We start from the raw sequence: 21,927 nt of genomic DNA on the forward strand, positions 1-21,927 counted from the left end.
TATAGAGAAGTGTCTACTCAAGTCCCTTGTTCCTTTTTCTTAAGTTTTGTTTTCACATGGTTGAACTGTAGGAATGTTTTATATATTCTGGATAATTAACTCCTTGTCAGATGCATGTTTTTGCACATATTTTTTCCCACTCCATGAGTTGCCTTTTAATTCTACTGACAGAGTCTTTTGATGCACAAAAAGTTTTTTTTGGTGGAGTCAAATTTATCTATTTTTACTTTTGTGCTTTTGGTGTCACATCCAACAAATCGTTACCAAATTTAACGCCATGAAGCTTTTGCCCTATGTCTTCTTCCACAAGTCTTATAGTTTTAGCCCTTATATTTAGGTCTTTGAACCATTTTGAGGTAATTTTTGTACATGATATAATGTAGGGATCCAACTTCATTCTTTTGCATGTGACCTCCAGTTTTCCTAACACCAAGACTATCTTTTCCCCATTGGATGGTCTTGGCACCTGTGTCTAAAATCATTTAACCATATATACAAGGGTTTATTTCTGGGCCCCCTATTCTATTCTTTAGTCTATATGTCTGTTTTTATGCCAAGAGCACCACTGTTTTAATTACTGCAGCATTATAGTAAATTTGGAAGACTGAGAGCTCTAATTTATTCTTTTTCAAGACTGTGTAGGCTATTCTGGATCCTTTGAGATTCCATGAGAGTTTTAGAATAGATTTTTCAACTTCTACAAAAAAAGCAATTGATATTTTAAGGGAAAAAAATTCTTTGAAAAAATTTTTCTTTTCTATTATGATTTTTTTATAAGATACTGAATGTAGTTCCCTGTGCTATATAGTAGGACCTTGCTATTATCCATTCTGTGTATAACAGTTTGCATCTGCTAATCCCAAACTCCTAATTCAGCCCTTCCCCACCTCCTTGGCAACCACAAGTCTGTTCTCTATGTCTGTGAGAATTTTTGTTTCACTGATAAGTTCATTTGTGTCGTATTTTTAGACCTCACAGATATGTGGTATCATATGGCATATGTCTTTCTCTTTCTGACTTACTTCACGTAGTATGATAATCTCTAGTTGCATGCACATTGCTGCAAATGGCATCATTTCATTCTTTTTATGGCTAAGTAGAATTCCATCACATATATGTACCACACCTTCTTTATCTATTCATCTGTTGCGGGACATTTAGGTTTTTTTCATGTCTTGGCTATTGTAAATAGTGCTGCTATGAACACAGGGGTGCATATACCTTTTAAATTATTTTTTTCCAGATATATGCCCAGAAGTTGGATTGATGGATCCTATGGCAACTCTATTTTTAGTTTTCTGAAGAACCTCCATACTGTTTTCCACCACAGCTGTACCAACTTCCATTCCCACCAACAGTGTAGGAAGGGTCCCTTTTCCCCACACACTCTCCAGCGTTTGTTATTTGTTGACTTTTCAGTGATGGCCATTCTGACTATGTGAGGTGGTACCTCATTGTAGTATAGTTTTGTTCTGTGATAATTAGCAATGATGAGCATCTTGAAATAGCACTTTGAATCTTCCTACCAGTGACTGATATTTCACTACTGTTGCTGTAAGCTCATAGTTGGAGTAATTGTGTATACACCCTCTTATCCACACCCCATATTCGTTCACAACGAATTAATTCTTGAATAATGTAAAGTAAAAAGTATATAAAATTATTATTATTTGAATTTCTCCTTAAAGTATTAGGATGGGAGTTCTAAAATAAACGAAGCAAAAACTAACAAAATTGAGAAATAGACAAATCAACAATGATTGTTCGGAGACTTCAATATACCACTTTTAATAATGAACAGAATAACTACGAAGAATATCAGTAAGAAACAGAAGACCAGAACAATATTATAAATCAAGCAAACCCACCAGACATTTATAGAACACTCCACTCAAGAACAGAACCACATATATTCTTCTCAAGTACACGTGGAACAGTCTCTAAGACAGACCATATATTATGAAATAAAACAAGTCTGAATATATTTAAAAGGACTGAAATAATTCAAATTATGATCTCCAATCACAACAGAATGAAATTAGGAAATGGTAACAATAAGTTAATTTGTGAAATTCACAAATATGTAGAAATTAATAACACTCCTAAATCACCAATAGGTCAAATAAATCACAAAAGATATTAGAAAATACTTTTGAGATAAATGAAAATGAGAACACATCACTTATGAAAGCCAGAACTTATGAGATGCAGCTAAAATACTGCTCAGAGGGAAATTTATAGCTGTAAATACCTATATTAAGAGGGAAGGAAAAAATCATGTCAGTAACATAACCTTCTATCTTTACTTAAAGGACTAGAAAGAGAAGAGCAAACTAAACCTAAAGCAAGCAGAAGAAAAGAAATAATACAGATGAGTGTGGAAATAAATGAAATAGAAAAGAGAAAAATAGAGAAAACCAAGGTGACTCACTGAAAAGCTCAATGAAATTGACAAATCTTCAGCTAATCAAGAAAAGAGAAACGACTCAAATTACTCAATTCAAGAATAAAACAGAAGACATTACACCTATTTTACACAAATAAAAGGGTTATAGAGGAACACCAAAAACTACAGTATGTCAACAACTTAAATAACCTAGTTGAAATGGACAAACTCCTAGAAAGAAAGAAACTACTAAAACTGATTCATAAAACATTAGGAAATTCCAAAACTAATGGTTAGTTACACAGTTTCTAACAATTTGGCTTTGAAATTAGTTCCATGGTAGATGACAGAGTTCAGTTTTCCCTGTATAGAACTCAAGGATATCATCCTCTATGGTGAAGTATAGGCAGACAGATCTTTTGTTGAGTTAACTTCCTGGTCAGTTGGACACCACTTGTGCCCTGCACCTCTCACCCTTTAAATTCTACCCAATAGGAAAAAGACCTCTTTGTCCACAGCACTGACAAAGTTAGTAATACTTGATTGTATTGGTTTTTCCTTTTCTCATTTTCACTTTTTGCAGTCTACCACTCTTGTTTCCCAAATCACTTCTCAAAATAAATTACCTACATACAAAAAAACGCTTGCCTCAGTCTAGATTTTCTCCCAGAAAATAGTGTCTAAGAAAGACCTTAAACAGGACTTCAAACGTCCATTCTTTCCAACTGGCTTCTGAAGATTAGAAGATCTACTTAGACATGACACTGTGGTAGAAAGAGCATAGGACTGGGTTCAATTTTGAGCTCTCTTATTTAACCGACTTCAGCTTCTTCAAATGAAAAATAAATACTGTTATACAGTCAAAAGCACTCTACAAACTTTAATGTGTTTTACAATAATAAGTTACCCTTATTATTAATAAGATGAATCAGACAGAAAAATGTTCATGTCTAGATTCACGTAAAAAACACAAGATCAACTTACAGTAGCTGTGTGTGAATGTTAGTTCTGTGAGCAAAAATTTCTGGTCTCTGATAGTGTGGCTCTATCTATAATGCTTTAATTTTTCTTAGAAAGGAGAATGTATTCTTTTATTACTTACAGAATTACAAATAAAAAAGAAAATATTCTATTATCGACATATGCTTTCTGGCATAGGGTAGAGTTTTATTCCACAAAGAGAAGCAAATCATATAAACAAACAAGTTTAAAAAGTGTATCAGAAGCCTGGACTCACTCAAAGCTCAGGAAGAAGCTATTTGGTTTCATTTAACTCCAACAGAAATAGAAATCGAATGGCTCACTGTATAATTAAATGCTGTGTTTGGATGAAGGTTCTCAAGCTCATTCCCTGAGCTCCTTTTAAGGAAGTCCTAAATACCCTAGAAGTAAATGTAACATGTTGTGTTAACGGGTACAAGAGGATTTTTCTAAGAAGTTATTTATTTTTACCAGAAAATAATAAACAACAACAGAAAACTTTTAAGAAATACTAGATGGGAAAAACAAAACAACCAAACAAAAGAAATATTAGGTGTTAGTATTTTACTGGTGTGTTTCCAACACGCAATTCATATCTGAAAAATGAAAGGAAAAAAACTTAAAACTAAAGCTTTGTTTTCAGGATTTGAGCAGGGGCAGGGAGAATGGCTGCCTTGCTGTGTCTACATGCAAGAACACAGTGTGCAGCTTTATGTTCAGGCTTCATTTACAAGATCTAATGGCAGCTTATGGGTTGGTTTTAATAGCTATTCAAAGACTCTAACATAAGCAATTTTTCTGTTTAGATTTTATATTTTTGATGGCTTAGAACTTTTCTAACACAAACACCTTTGCATTTCATCTAATGATACAGGTGACAGGAATGAAAAATATCCAGGACATTTTCAGTGTCATGACATTCTAACAAAGCAGTTTTACTGTCTGTTTCACTGCTGGGCTGACCTGAGGGAATGGTAACACATCACATTCAGAAGAGTTGTCACAATAAAAAGCCACCTACTCTGGTCACAGTGGAAACTACTGGTAACACTACCATTTGTGGAGCACTTACTGTACTGCATCCAGCCCCAAACAGTATAAATAACTGTAATTTGCCTCCATGGCAGCAGATTTATTCTACAAATAATTTGTGGTTAAATCTTATTAAGCTTTCACTGTAATGGAAACAGCATCAAAATGAAATGGAGGATAATCCAGTTTTACGCATGACTTAGAAATAAAACTAATACTCTGTGCCTACCGCACCAGTCCTATGTGTTTGTCCAGAACCCTCTCCAGCCTCCCAACTCTACCATATTAACAAGTCAACAAAGAGGAAGAACCCAACTGAGTCCAGGTTTCATCTCACTTTCATCAAAATGAATACACTAATAAAACACAAGGATTGCCCCATCATGAAGAGTTTAATCGTAGGGTACCTATAAGGTTAGTCAGGACTGAAAATCATTCTTTATAGTATTTAAATTACTGTGCTTCAAAACTAAGAATCAATTACTGAGCTCTCAATGAAAGGAAACCCAAGACAAAAAATTGATCTTTCATAAAAAAAAAAAAAAAACCTGCTTGCCAAGCTAAAAAAATTTATTTATGCCATGCAAATTACCTTAGATATTCTCTTTTCACTGTCTTAGTTCAGTCAACATATTGCATTTGCAAATCTATCTACTGTAAAGAAAACACTAACCCAGAATGGCTAGGAAATTGGGCATTCCATTAAATTTTCCCCCAATACAGACTACTAGATGATCAAACAATATGGTTGCAAAACTAAAACACTACTGAATGTAACATATTTTATTTATTAATTCAGAAGGCATTTTAGGAAGAATGTAAATGTGAATTTTAATTAGATTAAACAAAATTTTAAGTGTAGCATTTAGAAAGTATCTGAACAGTAATTGATATGCCATGGAATAATTTTTGGAATAACTTATTGCTACCTTGCTGCTGCTAAGTCACTTCAGTCGTGTCCGACTCTGTGCGACCCCATAGACGGCAGCCCACCAGGCTCCTCCATCCCCAGGATTCTCCTTAGGGAGATAATAGAAGACAGAGGAGCCTAGAGTGCTGCAGTCCATGGGGACTGCACAACTTAGCTGCTGAACAACAAACCACAAAGTGCTTACTCTGCCAACTATCTTTCTTATCAGATGCTATAAAATATCAAATATTTATTTCAGTTTCTTAACTCTTATAGATTGCAGATAAAACGGAGTACATTCTGCCTAAAACGACAATGTAAGTGAAGGCAGCTGGCAGAAAGTAAAAAAACCAAGTAATTATGGAATTATTACGGGTCAAATTAGAAGCTTGTTAGACCGAAAGCGCAAGGGTCTTTATTTACAAATCTCATGTTCTGGTCACATTATACTTCAATAATTAAGAACCCAGCCAAAATCCAGTCCATATAGTGTTAGTGTAAGATGTTTATTAGTGTGATTTATTTAGCACAATGATCACATAAAAATGTTCCAATGTACAAAACCGTTGAAATCTATAATCACAAAAAATACAAACTTAGGTGTGTAAATAAAGTTATAAAAATGTTATTTAAAAACAAAGCTCTACATTGGGCCAAAGAAGAATAAAAGAGAGAGAGAAAGAGAGATTGCATAGAAGAAACAACCATTTCAACAGAGCAACCTTTATCAGTCTGGCTACCTCACCAGTGAGATCCTGGGCCATTGGGTATGACCATCACGGCAATACAGCATTTTATTACAGGACTTCATATGAAGCTATGTATGAAATATTACATATATTTCCTTCAAAATGAAACATCCAAGTGAAATACAGCTAACAATATATACGAAAGTTTAGCTGGCTATTAGTAGAAATTTTCAACAATTTCATAAATTCAAAATGAAAACGTATTTAGAAAACAAAAACAAATTTCAAACAAAAATAAATATGACAAAATGGAAATTAAAGTGGAATAAGTCAATATCAATAATTAAGTGTGAGTGTGTTTCTGAACACAGCGATACCACAGGGCTCGCACCCAGGCTTTTCTACCCACCTGTTACCTAGACAAGCTGCAGAGATTGTGAAAGAAGTGAAAGAAGGATGTCAAGTATGACTTTTGAAAGTTACCACTATCAGTTCTGAAAAGTTCCTTTGCCAGAAAAAAAAGGCAAAAGAAAAACATATGAGACAACTACATACCAAAGGGAAAGAGTTATGTTTTATTAGATGTTCTGCTCTCCTGTGCTATTTTTCAGATTTTTCTCCAATGGTAAGAGTTTTCATATTTATCAATTGCTTAGGAGGTAAGGCTAAGCACTTCCTCTAAAATGTGCCTCCTGTAACTGTCTTCTCTCCAGAACCCACAGGAGGAATTCCTGGTAAAGGAACAAACCCTTGTGACCACAGGAGGGAACACTTTCTAAATTCTAGAAGTCATTGCAGAGACTTGGTTTAAACTTCCATAACATTCTTTCATATCCCAAATGTACTTTTGTATCAGAGGATCTAAACATACATCTTGAAATCTTCCTCAGAACATAAGTGCTAAATATTCAATCTGAAACAATCAGTAGTTTAGTGATTATAAAAGCCTACATAATCAGTAAGAGGACAGAAAATTTTTTAAAGAGTATCTCGCATTCTAGATCTTAAACCAGAACTCCTCTACCATATCAAAGCATGGCCCATGCTTTATATTCTACTTTTAAAAATCCGATCAAAGCTTATCATTTGAAAAGTTCCACAGTGTATGTCCCAGATGGTTTCAGATTTTTTTAGCTATTATTTTGGAAAAATGAGGAATGAGAAAAAAAGAAATTCCAACTGGGACAATCCTCAGAATGTGTAAAAATAAGCGGTGAGGTTTATGGTAAAGGACTTAACACACAAGTCTTCATATATAACCCACCAGTTCCACCTCAGGCTGCACAAAGTCACCACCAGAGTTCTAAAGGAGGCAAACTCTGAACAGAGCTTGAGTCCAGTCAGACAATCATTTCATTAGAAACCTGGTAACTGGCTGTAGTTCTTCAATGTGTTGCCATTTAATTTCTCAGGTTGCTACAGAAAGCTATTTTCTATGTATATGAATATCCCAATATTCTAACAATACAGGATTCCATTTTCCTTAACTTACCAAGGTTTTTTTGATAGCTCATGATCAAGCTAGGAAAGAAATTTTGGATATGAAATTCCATACATAATAACAAGGCTGTCAAATTTTTAGAAGAATCTAAGCCTGCACAAATAGATCATAATTTCCTAACAGAAACAATTTCAGCCCAACTTGCAAATAACAAAGGATGATTTTATTTGAGGAAATATTTTTCAAAGTTTAATCAGAACTACTCTAAATTAGAGAACTTTAAATTAAAACAGCTATCATTACTCAAATGTTAGTAAGGTGGAGAGAGACACAGGTAGCCTGAAGGATGAATCTACCCTAAAAGCAAGCTTACAGAGGGAAGGAGGAGAGGAAGACGGAGGGTCGCTGCAGTACTGGTGAACTCAATCCCTTTATGAAAGCACACCGTCTCATTTGCTGTTACAGTACCCTGCTTCAGGTTGAAGATCGGAAAACCAAAAGAAAAAGGCCAACTAAAAATGTTTAAAGAAAAGAAAAACATGAGACTGAATTAAATGATAAAATGAGTTTTAAAAGAGAACGAGAAATAAAAGACACTGGACTACCCTCATAAAAACACCAGGATTAAAAAAAACCCATCTGGTACTTTGAGCTCACAAAGGGAAAGCAGGTTCCAGCAAGCCCTGCGGAGCACAAAAGGAAGCAGGTGGTCTGCTCAGCAATCAGCAGAAATGGGCCCCGAAGAACTACCCTCAGGCTCTTCTATATCGTGTCCAGGAAGGAAAGCAAAGCTCTGCAAAATGCTGAAGGTTTTACAAGTGTAACGGTGCTTAGGAAAGATCACTGGTCTGGTGTTGCAGCAGCCCCAGTGTTGAGAGACACGCTAGGCTTCTAGGAGGAGAAAAATAGAAAGGGAGGGAGAAGTAGGAAGGGGAAGGAAAGGATGGAAAAGCACAGGTCATTAGTAAACAGCAAGTTCAACATAGCAAGATGCTCATAAACCCTTATACACTGTCAGTAGAGCAGGTCTGCTCTTAGAACTACAGATAACACTGAAGGAAACAGAAATGGGAAATTTCAAAACGGCACAGAGCTACATGCTCCAGTTAGTGAGGGCCAAATTAGAATGCTGTCACAACATGCTCCAAAAACATGCACTCTTTGCCCGCTTCCTACCCCTTCCCATCCCCAATGAAACATGCATATTTTCAGTAAAGCACCTGCTTTAACATAGTCAAGAGGTCAAATTCAAAAGATAGCATCTTCCCAGGTGTGCAAATTATATTCTACACTAGGGCAGGGAGGTGTCCAAGAGCAGAAAGATCTGCTCCCATAATGGCAACAACAGTTCATAAACAGTCAGGTTCTTTTTTTGATGCCACAGAACTAGTCTTCAAACAGTAAGGGTCAGGCTGTGTGTTTTTCCTGTTTTGTTTTTCTTTTTTTCCCCTGCACTATTAAGCTGTGGCAGTGGGAAAAAAATGCTACATCAAGTTTAAGTCTCCTCTGGTCAGACCTGACATCCTGCTAGGGAAGAAACCTACTCTAGTGGTGATAGTCATTTCCTTACCAGATGAAAATGGAATTCATTCTTCCCAATGGCTAACCAAATCAATCCCCCTTTTTCCCCTGGCACTGCCTCCTTGTTAAAGAAAATGGAATCTATTCATTTTTAAAAAGTTTATGTTCAAACTACTTCTCCTTTAGTCATGGGGATATTTCTCTAAAGCCTTTCTTAAAACTTATATAGATCTTTGCTTTCAAAGCAGGCACAGAAACAGTCAATACCACATATGAACTAAGATTATATATAAAAAAAAAAAATCACAAAAATTTCAGTTCACAAAACAGAGAGATAAGTAAGTTTGCACCTCTTGTTGTTTCCAGCTTTTAAAGTAAAGAGTTCCTAATTAATGAGTTGCTAGTAAGGATTTACTGTCACTGGGTCAAACTAACATTCATAAAAATAGAACCTGGGTGCAGGGAGGCGAAACAAAAAAAAGAACCTAGTCATCAATAAACCTAAGGTATAAAGATGTATACAACATTTCTAAAGGTCACAGGATCAGGATAAAGAGTAAATCTTAGAATAACTGATATTGCTAACAGAAGGCTCTGCGAAAGCCTTAGAAACCGAGAAATCCTCCAATAACTCAAGGCAGGACTTCTAAAGGCTGAGATATGCAAGCAAGAAGAGAAACACAGCCACAGCTAGTGCCAGCCTCCCTGCAGTAATGTGAAGCAAACGTTATGCCCCAGTTAAACAGAAGTCTTTTCATTTGGGTCAACAGCATCAGCCTGATTGTTCAATTAACCAAATTAAGTGCAACTATTTTTAAAAATTCAGTATGGCTCTCATATTAGCTACCTAAACAATTTATTTACAGAATACATCCCTGTGGACACTGCTACCGCTTTGAAAATTTTGCTCACTACAAATAGACAAGGGGGAACCACAGTAACTCAGTGCTAGCCCTGGTAATGGGCTAGGCGCTACAGACAAATTTCAAATGAACAGTTAAGGGGGGGGGAAATAAAGGCAAAACAGACTGAGGGCCCAAGAGAAAGGAAACTTTCCATTTCCAGCTCACAAGTTTCCTAACAGTGAGCCATGGAAAGCAAACTAAGCGCAGTGTGGACAAACTAAGTGCAGTCAGGGACAAGACCTGCTCAAAGAGCTGTGGCAGCCAAAGGACTCCAACACTACATACGTTGATAATGGTCATTCTGCATCAGAAGTGTATTATCAAGATTGATCCAGCTCTTGAGTGGTACAACTGTAAAAAATATTCATAGAATATCAAATGAAATTCACTCTCCCCATTGTTGGAAATGTTATGGAAAAGATGCCCTGGATTTAAATACAACCACCAACAATAAGAGTACCCTGACAAATAAGCCATATGCTTCCACTAACAACCCTCCTCAAAGGAGCTGATCAAGGTGTTAGTGTTTACCATGACTGTTTCACCCACACACGTGAGGACTCCTGCGAACCACTTACCAGTGACATCATTCCGTTCTATGCCATGGTCACCGTTAGCCAGCACTGTGGCTTGAGAAGATGGAGTACCTGCAACGACCACAAAGAATAATTACCCGCTCTGACAGAAAAATGAAAAACAGATGCCACTACTGTCTAACTACTAGAATTTCTGTCACTCTTCATAACATTAGCTTACAGCAGATAAAATCTGTCCAAAATTTAAAGATCAAATGAAAGGAAATCCAAAAACAGAGAACAGAACTGAGTCATTAATTTCTACGACATTCAAACTCTAATAGGAGCCACAACTACAGGAGAAGCCTTCCTTACAGCAAGTCAAAGTCTTTCCTGCCCTGTACGTTGTCAAAGACTATCATTATACTCAATAAATTACCAGGAAGCACCAGTGGTTTAGAACCAGTGATTCAAACCAAATACTCCAAGGACACAGACTTCCCTGGTGACCCAGTGGTTAAGAATCTACATTATAATGCAGAGGACGCAGGTTTGTTCCCTGGTCAGCAACTAAGAACCAATGCAACCAAAAATAAATAATTAACAACTGCCACATAAAAAGTCTAGGGTCTCATCACTGCTTCTTTACATGATGATCACCTGGAGGACACTTCTGGAAACAGTGGGCTTTACTTAAAAAAGCTATTCTAATAGACCATGTGGGCTTCCTAGGTGGCTCAAGGGCAAAGTATCCACCTGACAAACCAAAGACGCAGGTTCGATCCCTGGATCTTCCAGGAAGATCCCCTGGAGAAGGAAATGGCAACCCCGTCCAGTATTCTTGCCTGGGAAAGTACATGGACAGAGGAGCCTGGCAAGCTACAGTCCACAGGGTAACAAAGATTCGGACACAACTTAGCGACTAAACAAAAACGACAATATACTTGTGTCTCGTTTCCTAATAACTTAGGATACTGAGCATCCTTTCATATGTTTGCCAGTCTTTAATTTTCTTTGATGAACTGATTTTCTTCTTTGATGTTCAGATTTTGGGGACTATTTTTTTTTAATTGGGTTGTGTATTTTCTTATTATTGAATTCTGAAGAGTCTTTATTTTTCTGAATACAAACCTTTATCAGGTGAGTTTTGCAAATATTTTCTCCAACTATTTTCCAAAAAATATACCCAAGAAACATATTTTCATTTTCTTAACTGTGTCTGTTGAACAGCAAAAGCTTTCCATTTTGATAAAGTCTAATTTACCATTTTTCTTTCATGTTTCCATGCTTTTGGTGGGGTATCTAAGAAATTTCTCCCTAACGCAAGGTCACAGGATTTTCTCCAATGTTTTCCTCTAGAAGTTTTATGGTTTTCATTTAGGTTTCACACTGAGCCCTTTTTTATGTAGTGTTATAATATGGGTCGAGGTTCATATTTTTGTACATTGATACCTAATTGTTCCTTTATTTCACTGATTCCTTTGCACCTTTATTGAAAAGGTGCAACTGACCATATTACATGTAGGTCTGTTTCTGGACTCTCCTGTTCCACTAATCTATAAACTTTTCCATCTGCCAGTACCACAATACAACTAAAATACAATTGATAATTGTATTTTATAAAATCTTAAAGTGACATCATGTGTGTTGTCCAAATTAGGTCTTTTCCAAAATTGTGTTGTTATATTTTAGTGTTTTTGCTTTTCCATATAAATTTTAGAGACAGCTGTTTATTTATGAAAAACAAATTCTGATGGGATACTGACTGCTCTTACTATACAGATCAATCTGAGGACATTTGCCCTTTTTGAAAGTCTCTGATTATATCTAACATTCAGCAACCTGCCTAGCTCTGCAGTCGGCCTGCCAACCCAAGAAGATCCTGCAAATCCTCTTAACCTCACAGACAGATTTTTCATAAGACTAGTAAAAGTCTAGAACATATGCTACTAAAATATGAAATGCAAGAGTTTACTTTGGAAGACAACAAACTACAATGTCCAAGCTTCTGGGTCTCACAAACCCAATGCAGAAATCTTTCATATAAACTCACTGAAAAGATTATTCATTCTGTTATCTCAGGTAACAGAGGAACACCTAGAGAAAAACCTAAAGAATAAGGCAGACCGAAAAGAAAATATCAACTAACTGGAACAAAAGGAGGAAAATAAAAGGAACAAAAGATAACAGACTTTTCTTAAATACCCAGCATGCATCATGCACCATGCTAGGGTTTCACATATTGTGTTTTACTTATCAAGAGAGAACAAACATGAGTTAGAACATATTTCACATAAATAAATTCACACTCATACAGTAAGCTTATAAAATGTATTCTTCCTAGCTCAAGAAAGAGTGCCTATTTTCAAAAATCTACCTCAGTTTAAAATAGAAACTGCAAAAAGAAAATAAAATGTAGACTATAGGAAAATGCATATTACAAAATGATATCTTTTGGCTATAAGCATGATGAAATCTTTTTTAAATTTGATAATAGCCCATGATTGGCAAAGGTGTAAGAAAAACGGTAATCTCATACACCACTGGAGAAATATAAATTGAAAACAAACTTTCTGTGAGAAAATCTGACAGTTTACCAAATTTTGAAATACCAGGGTAACAATTCATTTTAGGTAGGTAGTTTATGAAAAAGATATAAAAGTACACAAAAATGAAAGTAAATAGGATGCTCACTGTGGCATTATTTTAAAAGTAACAAATGTCTACCAGGAGATTCACTAAGCTGTGAAATAAGATGCAGCTATTAAAAGAAATGAAGTAGCTAATATGGGAAGATTTCAGGATGCCAAATACTATTAAAGAAAAAAGCACATATATTAAAATATAATCAGGGACTTCCTTGATGGTTCAGTGGTTAAGAATCAGCCTTGTAACACAGGTGACAGGGGTTCAATCCCTGATTGGGGAACTAGATCCCACATGCCTGCGTGCTGCAATGAAAGATCCCATGTGATATAACCAAGATATCACGTGCTGCAACTAAGACCCAATGCAGCCAAATAAATAAATATTAATATCTATACATAATCATGTTACTTTTAAAAAAAGAAAGGGATAAAGTAAAAGCAAGTATGACATAATAGCACTATGAAAAACAACACACATAAATAATCAGGAAAAATATGGAAAAACATATACCAAACATCACTGCTAACTGCTAAGGAATGAAGTGCAGGGAACCAGAGACGGGAATTAAAAGGAAGACTTCCACGGATGTAAACTACTGTTTTAATTGAGCGCCTTAAAGAGTGGACAGATAGCAGACTGAAGCACACAGGCTAGCTTCAACATGCTATCACAAGCAGTCAGCAGTAGCAGGAAAGACTGATTTTTTAAAAAAGCAATAAAAGATCTAGAAATCAAGAAGGATACCCCCTAGCAGACCAGAAATTACAAGAAATATCCAAGTAAATGAAGCAAACAGACCACCCTGAGAAGAAACCCAAGCCCAAAGAAGGTACAGGAAGGAAAACAGCACTCCTTAGAGGTAACTCTAGGCTTGGAGACAGCTGCAATGGTGGGACTTCAGGAAAAGCTGCCACACCAGTCCCTACTTCCCCCATGCTCACCCCCTCCCTCACCCACAACAGTCAGCTTTGTGTCAAACCCCAAATGGGAAAAGACGCTGAATGCTTTGGCACAGGAGGAAGCCTGCTCACCGGGTGAATGGTAATATTCAGAGGAGTTGTGGGGGGAGCCCCACACTACACCTGGCAGCAAGCACTGTCACATCCCTGCCAGAGGCAGGTGGTAGAAAACAGTCATGTACCACAGGGAATCTCAAACAGACAACAGTATGGCCAAATAACTCAGGAAAACCACTACCAAAAAAAAAAAAAGACATCACATTCAAAGAGAATCAATTACCACCCAGGGAAACACTGCTGATACAACTAAACTTTTAAAAAGAAGTATGTTATTTTCCTCTTAAGGATGAAAGAAAATACCACACATCCATGAAACAAAAGCAATCTAAACAAAGTGATTTTCTAATGATTAACAAATCCTTTCCAGGTTAGGGAGTTTCCAACTCTCTGATTTTCTAAAATTGAAAGAGGTCATAACGAGGTTGTCATCTGATAGGACATTAAAAATAAATTTTAATAATACTGAGTTATGGAATTCTTAGCATAGAACTCAAAGAACTGAATATATTGCTATAATAAAGCTTCCATTCTCACATAAGAAGCTGTGTGATTAAGGCTTTTTAGCTATTACCTATGAAAACAACAGGAATAAATATTGTTAAATCCTTTCCATAGTAACAAAAAAATGGTTACTCAGATTTAGAATCAAGGAAAATAATAGAGCAAACAATCTCACTAGAAAAACACTTCCAGGGAATATGGCAGTCCAGTGAATAAGACTCTGTGCTTCCACAGCAGAGGACTTAGGTTCAATCCCTGGTGGAGAACTAAGATCCCACAAGCCAAGCAGCCAAAAAAAAATCCAATCAGATTCAACTTTTATGGTTGGTAATAATTTGTCAAAAATTGTGACAAAGGTCACAACTGGGTACTGCTAGTAACTGTGATGATAGTCTCCTCTGGACCAAGTTATACTTAGGATTCTTTGGTTACAGGAACTTTTTACATCAAAATTTAAGTTTACATACTTGTTACAGAAATATGATAATTTACCCAAGAAAAAATCTTTCAAGTTTAAAAATATACTCCATTAGGATAAAAGTCTATGACAAATGGAATAGAAATGAGGGTTCAATCGCTTCTCGGCCTTTTGGCTAAGATCAAGTGTAGAAATGAGGGTTCAAGGGCTCAAAAGAACATTTAGAAATGTAAATCTAATGATAAAGAACAGCTTGTTCATGCACTTTTTAAGTAAATGATAATAGGAATCAAAATGCTATATATTTAGAAGCATTTGGATACATTTAAAGGACATGAGTTTGAGTGAACTCCAGGAGTTGGTGATGGACAGGGAGGCCTGGCGTGCTGTGATTCATGGGGTCGCAAAGAGTCGGTCACGACTGAGCGACTGGACTGAACTGAACTGAACTGAAAGGACTGATATAACTATTATTTTGTGTGGTAAAAGTGAAACACCCTGAAAATTATATACTTTCCAACAATGTAAACTTCTTTAAAAAATTAGATGTCAACTTAAAAATGTACAAAGAGTACAAAATTTTTGAGAATTCCCATATGGGTATGTGACTAAAAAGTTTCAAGATTGCTACTTTAGACAAATGCAGAGTTACAAAGAATGGTTTATACATTCTAGTAGAAAAATTTCCAGGTGTAAAGTAAACAGAGGTTGAACCCATTTGTTTAAAACTTACAAATTTCTGTTTGTAATTTACATAGTAAATAATCCTAAAAGATCTACTTCTTCTTAAAAAATAAATACATAAGTCAGAGTTAGGGGAGATTTTCACTTACTTGAATTTCAGTTTTTTAAACAAATTTTTTTACTGTAGACTAGTTTTTTAAATTTACAGAAAACTTGTGATGCTAGGACAGAGATTCCCATATACCTACACTCAGTTTTCCCTATAAGAAAAGATGGTCAAAAGAAGCTAGGATTTTCCAAAGCAAAGGCAGGTTGATATATGATGATAAATTCATATAATGTTTGCCCAAACATTCCTGTTTACACCACACTCGAAATGTCTACTCTAAACCACCTCTATTCTCTTCAAAACTGTAACCCCTTCCACCTCCATTTCTCAGCATTATGACCTCACCTCTTTCAAAGAAAACAGGAAGCCGTGTCAGAAGAGATTTCCTGCCCCCTCTACCACCACACACATAAACCTAAAGCATTTGCAATGAAACGCTTCTGCCCGTACCAGTGCTTCCTTCCAAAGACAAGCTTCTTCTCTTTCTAGTCTTGAAATCAGATATTATCACACCCCTCTCAAATCACACAGCTCTGTATTTGCTCTTTTCTTTTGGCACTTGACTACCTTCACTAACGAACTGTAAACTCCTTGAGGTCATAGCTTTGAGGTTCATTTTTTTCTCCTTAATAACACAGCATTCTCAACAAACATTTGCTTAGAGGATCAATGAATGACTGGAATAAATGTGACTGCCTGTGTGTATAAGGGACAGCAGAAGGGGACAATAAGGAGGGAGAAGTCAAAAGCAGGAACTTCTAAGTAAACCTTCAATTTCTAAAAACAAAATTTCAGAGACTGTAGTTTTAAAACACTTCAATTTTCTAATTTTCTTTACAGTGAAGTTTCAGTCTTATAATCAAGGGAATAAAGCTATTAACAGAAGGTTTCAAATGAGAGCAATACCAGAGCCCATGCTGCTGCTGCTGCTGCTAAGTCACTTCAGTCGTGTCCGACTCTGTGTGACCCCATGAGTCGTGTGCTATTTCCTTGTTTTCAGGACCAGACATGCCATCTACACCGGGGAAGGAGGAATACTGCTGTGGTTTCACAAAACGATCTTAACATAAAGATGCCTGCATCATTTCCAGAGTAAGAAATTTAACTGTAAGAAACAAATGCTCCTCCCAACTTACCTGGAGTCTGTGCCTAAGAATAACGGAAACGTTTTATCTCTGAGGAAAGGATTTTTTTTTTTTTTAAGTACATGAAAGATAGCTGGATTTGGATAGTTAATTTCTTTGGTATCTCTGCCCTATGCAACTCTTAAGAGTTTCTCAGCTACAGATAAAACATGGCAAATTAACCTCTTAAAAAATCTCTGCTTTTCTTTCATACCAGGTAGGGTACCATTACTATGAACTATAACTGTTAGTACTATTTTTTTTCCTATTCCAAAAAGAAATTTAGGTAAGAAATAGAGTATATTTTCAAATCAAAGTCAGAAAACAATTTTTGCAGAAAATTATAAAGAGGGTTCAGGATCAGACACCTACACCTAAATGAAGACCTACCACTTTAGTCTGCAGACTTAAAGTTACTTGTTAGTCTGCACCTTAACATAACCCAAACCTGAATACGATGATTCTAGTTCAGTAACAGACCAAATGATCTCAATTCAGCTTAACAAGCAATGATTGTACCTCTACCATGTACCAAGAGCAGTGACCTCTTTTTAACACACATCTGATGAGTTGCCCACTCGCCTCTATCTCTGCACAGACTGTGAGACTCCTCATAATGTCGCTGGACATGTGTCTCCTTGCTTCCACTCTGTCACTTGTCTCACTTGTCATTGGACCTCTTGTTTCTTATCACTGAGCAACCTGAAGCTGCTGGTACACTATGAACTTATTCTGTGCCTCTTTGCTTTTGCTAAATGTGTCATTCTGCCATAATATAAAAATAAACAAAATACTATCCCTATTCTAGAGTAGCTTGAGTGTGAGACAACAAATAGCTTAATTATGACTTTACAAGTGCCTTGAAAAGGGCAGGCTCAGGTATGAAAGGCACTTACCAAGAAGAAGAAAAGATAGAGGCGGGTAAGGGGCAAGTCGCGAGCAAGGACTGCAAGTCAGGAAATGTTCTTGGACAATTACAACAATCATAAAGGATTTTTTGCAGACCACCACCTTTAGCCAAAGCTTTAAATATCATCACCTCCAGATGTGTACCTCCAGCCCAGAATTATGCTCTCAACTCCAAGTTCTTTTATCTAGCTGCCTACTGCTCTTGACTAGATATCTTCTCTACTATCAGATAAGCTGAAATTCTTGACCTTTCCCTCAAAATCTACTCCTTCTACAGCCTTCCCATCTCACAAAATGATAAATCACTCCTTTTGGTTGCTCAGGTCAAAATCATCTAGATTCATCCTTGCCAATGTAAAGGCTTGTACCTTCAAAGGAGCAGCTGAGTGAAATGGTACAGGTTAAAGTTGGATGGGAGTGGGTTTAAGAGGGAAAGCAACTGGCATTAGAGAGCAGATATATTTGCTTCAAAGAAGGAGCAGAATAAAAGAAAAGTAAATGAGAAGGGCATGGGTTGAGATAGAATATTTTTTCTTATAAAGGAAAAAACTAGGCTATATGTGATGCTGATGAATGACCCAGAGAAACTGATGATACAAGAGACAGAAGAGGCAAAGGCTACAGTAGTGACCTCGAGCGAGAGCACAAGCAATTCACTCCTGACAGAGTAACAGCAGAGTAAAGGACACAGAAAACTGTAGGTTAGGTGACTGGTTGAGGGGGTGGGTAGTGTATCAATTCTCTTCTGATTGAGTTTACTGAATATCTGTGCTAAAAGTCCTCAAATGAACAAGAAGATGTAAAATAGTTGTCTAGGAAAGTAGACTTTATAAATTTATATAACTTAGTAGAGTTCTCAAGTATATGCTCTTTATGCAAATAAAATAAGATGCTCATTTACATTTCCCTGAACACAGTGTTTACAGGTCTGATAATTCTTTTGACTTAAATAAGTGAATCTTTAGTTTGGAAAAACAGTGTCTATGAGACATTAAATCAATCAGAAAGTAAGCATTCATGAAGACAGTATGGTTTCACAGAAAGAACACACAGTTTTAAATCACAAGATTTGGGTTCAGGCTGTGGTTCTATCACTATAAACTAAATGATCAAATACTATTCCCTTGTGCTAAGAAGTAAGTCCTGAATATTCATTGAAAGGATTGATGCTGAAGCTGAAACTCCAATACTTTGGCCACCTGATGCTAAGAACTGACTCATTGGAAAAGACCCTGATGCTGGGAAAGATTGAAGGCAGGAGAAGAAGGGGACAACAGAGGGTAAGACGGTTGGATGGCATCACCGACTTGATGGACATGAGTTTGGGCAAGCTCCGGGAGCTGGTGATGGAGAGGGAAGCTTGGCATGCTGCAGCCATGCGGTCCCAAAGAGCCAGGCATGACTAAGCGACTGAACTGAACTCCTTAACCTTAAAAACAGCCTCATCTGAAAGAGGGGTAATATCTACCTCCCACAGTCACCAAGAGGACTAAAGCAAAAACACTGGAGGCAGCACTGTGGCAAGTGCATTTTGTGAAGTAAACGTCAACTATTATTATTCTCATTATTATTGAACTATAGATTGATCAACCATATTGATCTACCTATACAACAACTATAGATCTTCCGTAGACTGACCACTAAACTACAAAGTAACCTTGAGAGAACACCGAAATTAACTTCTGACTTATGAAAAACTCACTAAAGTGACATTACCAGACTAGATCATAATTGCAAAACTAAGAAATAAGCCACTTACCAGAATAAAATAAAAGGAACACAATGAGTTCAGAAGAAAATAAAAGGGAGATGGAGATTCTAACCATGTAACAACTAATGATCTCAAAAATCTAAGCTCAAGAGAGAAGAATAAAAACATTACTACAGGAAAACAATGAGGTTTTACAGCAGGAAAAAGATCTGCATACTTCTCTGTAGATAAGACATGGGTTCTAATCACGGGAAAGCTGTGCACTGCTGAGTAAGTCTTCATACCAAAGACACTATACTTTCTTCTTTCTGATTTCCCAGAGGACAAGACTCCGGCTTCAGGAAATGAAAACATTCTCAGCTAAATACACATAGCACTGAAAACAACACAAGGTTTTTTTTAAACTAATCACATGCTCTGAGATAGCTGTTACATTTTTTTTCTCCTGCAAGAGATTTCAGAGTCCCACAGCTGGCCAATCAACTGGCAGAGAAGGGAAACAGCAAGAAGCCGAGAAGGCATGTGTGCTGTGAAGAGGAGAGCCACAGTAAGTCCGCTTTGGGCAAAATGGCGAGGATTCAGCATGATCTCCACGCAAGGAAGGCCTCCTCCTTGCGCAAGTCAGACCTGTGCCAACATCGCCCTCTGGTGGCCAATGAAGTTAGTTGCGAAGCTCCTCAATAGAAAGGCCCAGTCAGCTGAAGAAGGACCATTTCTGAGGATCTAGTTATCATCCTTCCCAGGACTTACTTAGGCCCTTTCTCTAAGACCAGTGTTTCTCAGTCAGGGATGGGCATCCAAGTCACTTGCAAGAGCCTGTTAAAAAACAGACTGCTGGGCTTCCCTGATGGTTGAGTGGTAAAGAATCTGCCTGCCAACTCAGGAGACATGGGTTCGATTCCTGACCTGGGAAGATCCCACATGCCTTGGAGCAACTAAGCTGGTGCCACAACTACTGAGCCTGAGATCTGGAGCCCACCAGTCACAAATACTGAATGAAGCCCACACACCCCAGAGCCCAGGCTCTGCAACAAGGGAAGGCACCGAAATGAGAAGCCCAAACACCACAACTAGAGAGGGGTTGCCACTCACCAAAACTAGAGGAAGTCCGAGCAAAACACATTGTTGAGTCCTATTTAAGGTTTGCTTAAGAAATGCATTTTGAACAAAGGAACTATAAGGAAAGCTGAGTGCCGAAGAATCGATGCTTTTAAACTATGGTGTTGGAAAAGTCTCTTGAGAGTCACTTGAACAGCAAGGAGATCCAACCAGTCCTTCCTGAAGGAAATCAGTCCTGAATATTCATTGGAAGGACTGATGCTGAAGCTGAACTCCAATCCTTTGGACACCTGATGCGAAGAACTGACTTCTTGGAAAAGACCCTGATGCTGGGAAAGATTGAAGGTGGGAGGAGAAGGGGACGACAGAGGATGAGATGGTTGGATGGCATCACCGACTCTAAGGACATGAGTTTGAGTAAACTCCAGGAGTTGGTGATGGACAGGAAGGCCTGGCATGCTGGCATGGGGTCACAAAGAGTCGGTCACGACTGAGCGACTGAACTGAAATAAGGAAGCTCTTTTCCTTTCTTTTTTTAAAATTTTTATTTACTAAATGGTACAAAGCACAATGCCAAAAACATTAACAGTTAAAATTTCACCAAATGAAAAAATACTATAGAATACACAGTTGTAAAAAGTTACATTAAGTTATTTTACAACTGCCTCAGGATGCAAAAAGAAAAAAAAAATCCAATGCCATACCTAAGTTATCCCTCTCTCAAAATAATGCCATTTATGTTATAAACCATGAGCACCCCATCAAAAGACGGGAACTGCTTTTGTTAATTCATATACATATATATGACTGTATCACTTTGCTATACACCTGAAACAAACACAACACTGTAAATGAAATATAGTAAAATATAAAATAAGTAACAGACCTTTGGGGCTTTACACAGAGTTAGAGTTCCTATCAGAGGGATACCAGCACCACAGCCGCACTGAATCCTCATGAAGGAGGCACACTAATGACTGGATTACAAGAGTTACAGGAATGAGAGCTGAGCAACTGAGTGACTGAACTGAAATAAGGAAGCTCTTTTCCTTTCTTTATTGATGTCTCTGAATAACCGCCTCTCCTCTTCCTCCCATTTATCCTAAGGTAAGCCTTCTATAAACAAGCTGGTATGGGGGGGAAAACACCAAAAATACGCTAACGGCTGTGCTGTACTTAGTCACTCAGTCATGTCTGACTCTGAGACCCCATGGACTGTAGCCCGCCAGACTTCTCTGTCCATGGGATTCTCCAGACTAGAATACTGGAGTGAGTTGCCATGCCCTCCTCCAGGGGACCTTCCCATCCCAGGACTTGAACCCAGGTCTCCTGCATCGCAGGAATTCTTTATCATCTGAGCCACA

At 37.3% G+C, this 21,927-nt stretch overlaps 1 protein-coding gene and 1 pseudogene across 5 annotated transcripts in view; one reads left to right on the forward strand and one right to left on the reverse strand.

The window, feature by feature from the left end:
- The window catches only part of MAP4 (microtubule associated protein 4), a 98,836-nt gene that overhangs the window by 65,027 nt on the left and 11,882 nt on the right, over window positions 1-21,927 (reverse strand). For all 5 annotated transcript variants that reach the window (XM_055413705.2, XM_088831808.1, XM_055413707.2 and 2 more), the window contains exon 3: window positions 10,444-10,512. In XM_055413705.2, coding sequence (XP_055269680.2) covers window positions 10,444-10,512 — 69 coding nt within the window. The remainder of the gene's footprint in view (window positions 1-10,443; window positions 10,513-21,927) is intronic.
- LOC148773981 (U2 spliceosomal RNA) lies at window positions 15,123-15,282 on the forward strand (annotated as a pseudogene).

The sequence above is a fragment of the Moschus berezovskii genome, chromosome 24 (assembly GCF_049115385.1).
Source record: "Moschus berezovskii isolate FMDL1 chromosome 24, NW_MosBer_1.0, whole genome shotgun sequence".
NCBI lineage: Eukaryota > Metazoa > Chordata > Mammalia > Artiodactyla > Moschidae > Moschus > Moschus berezovskii.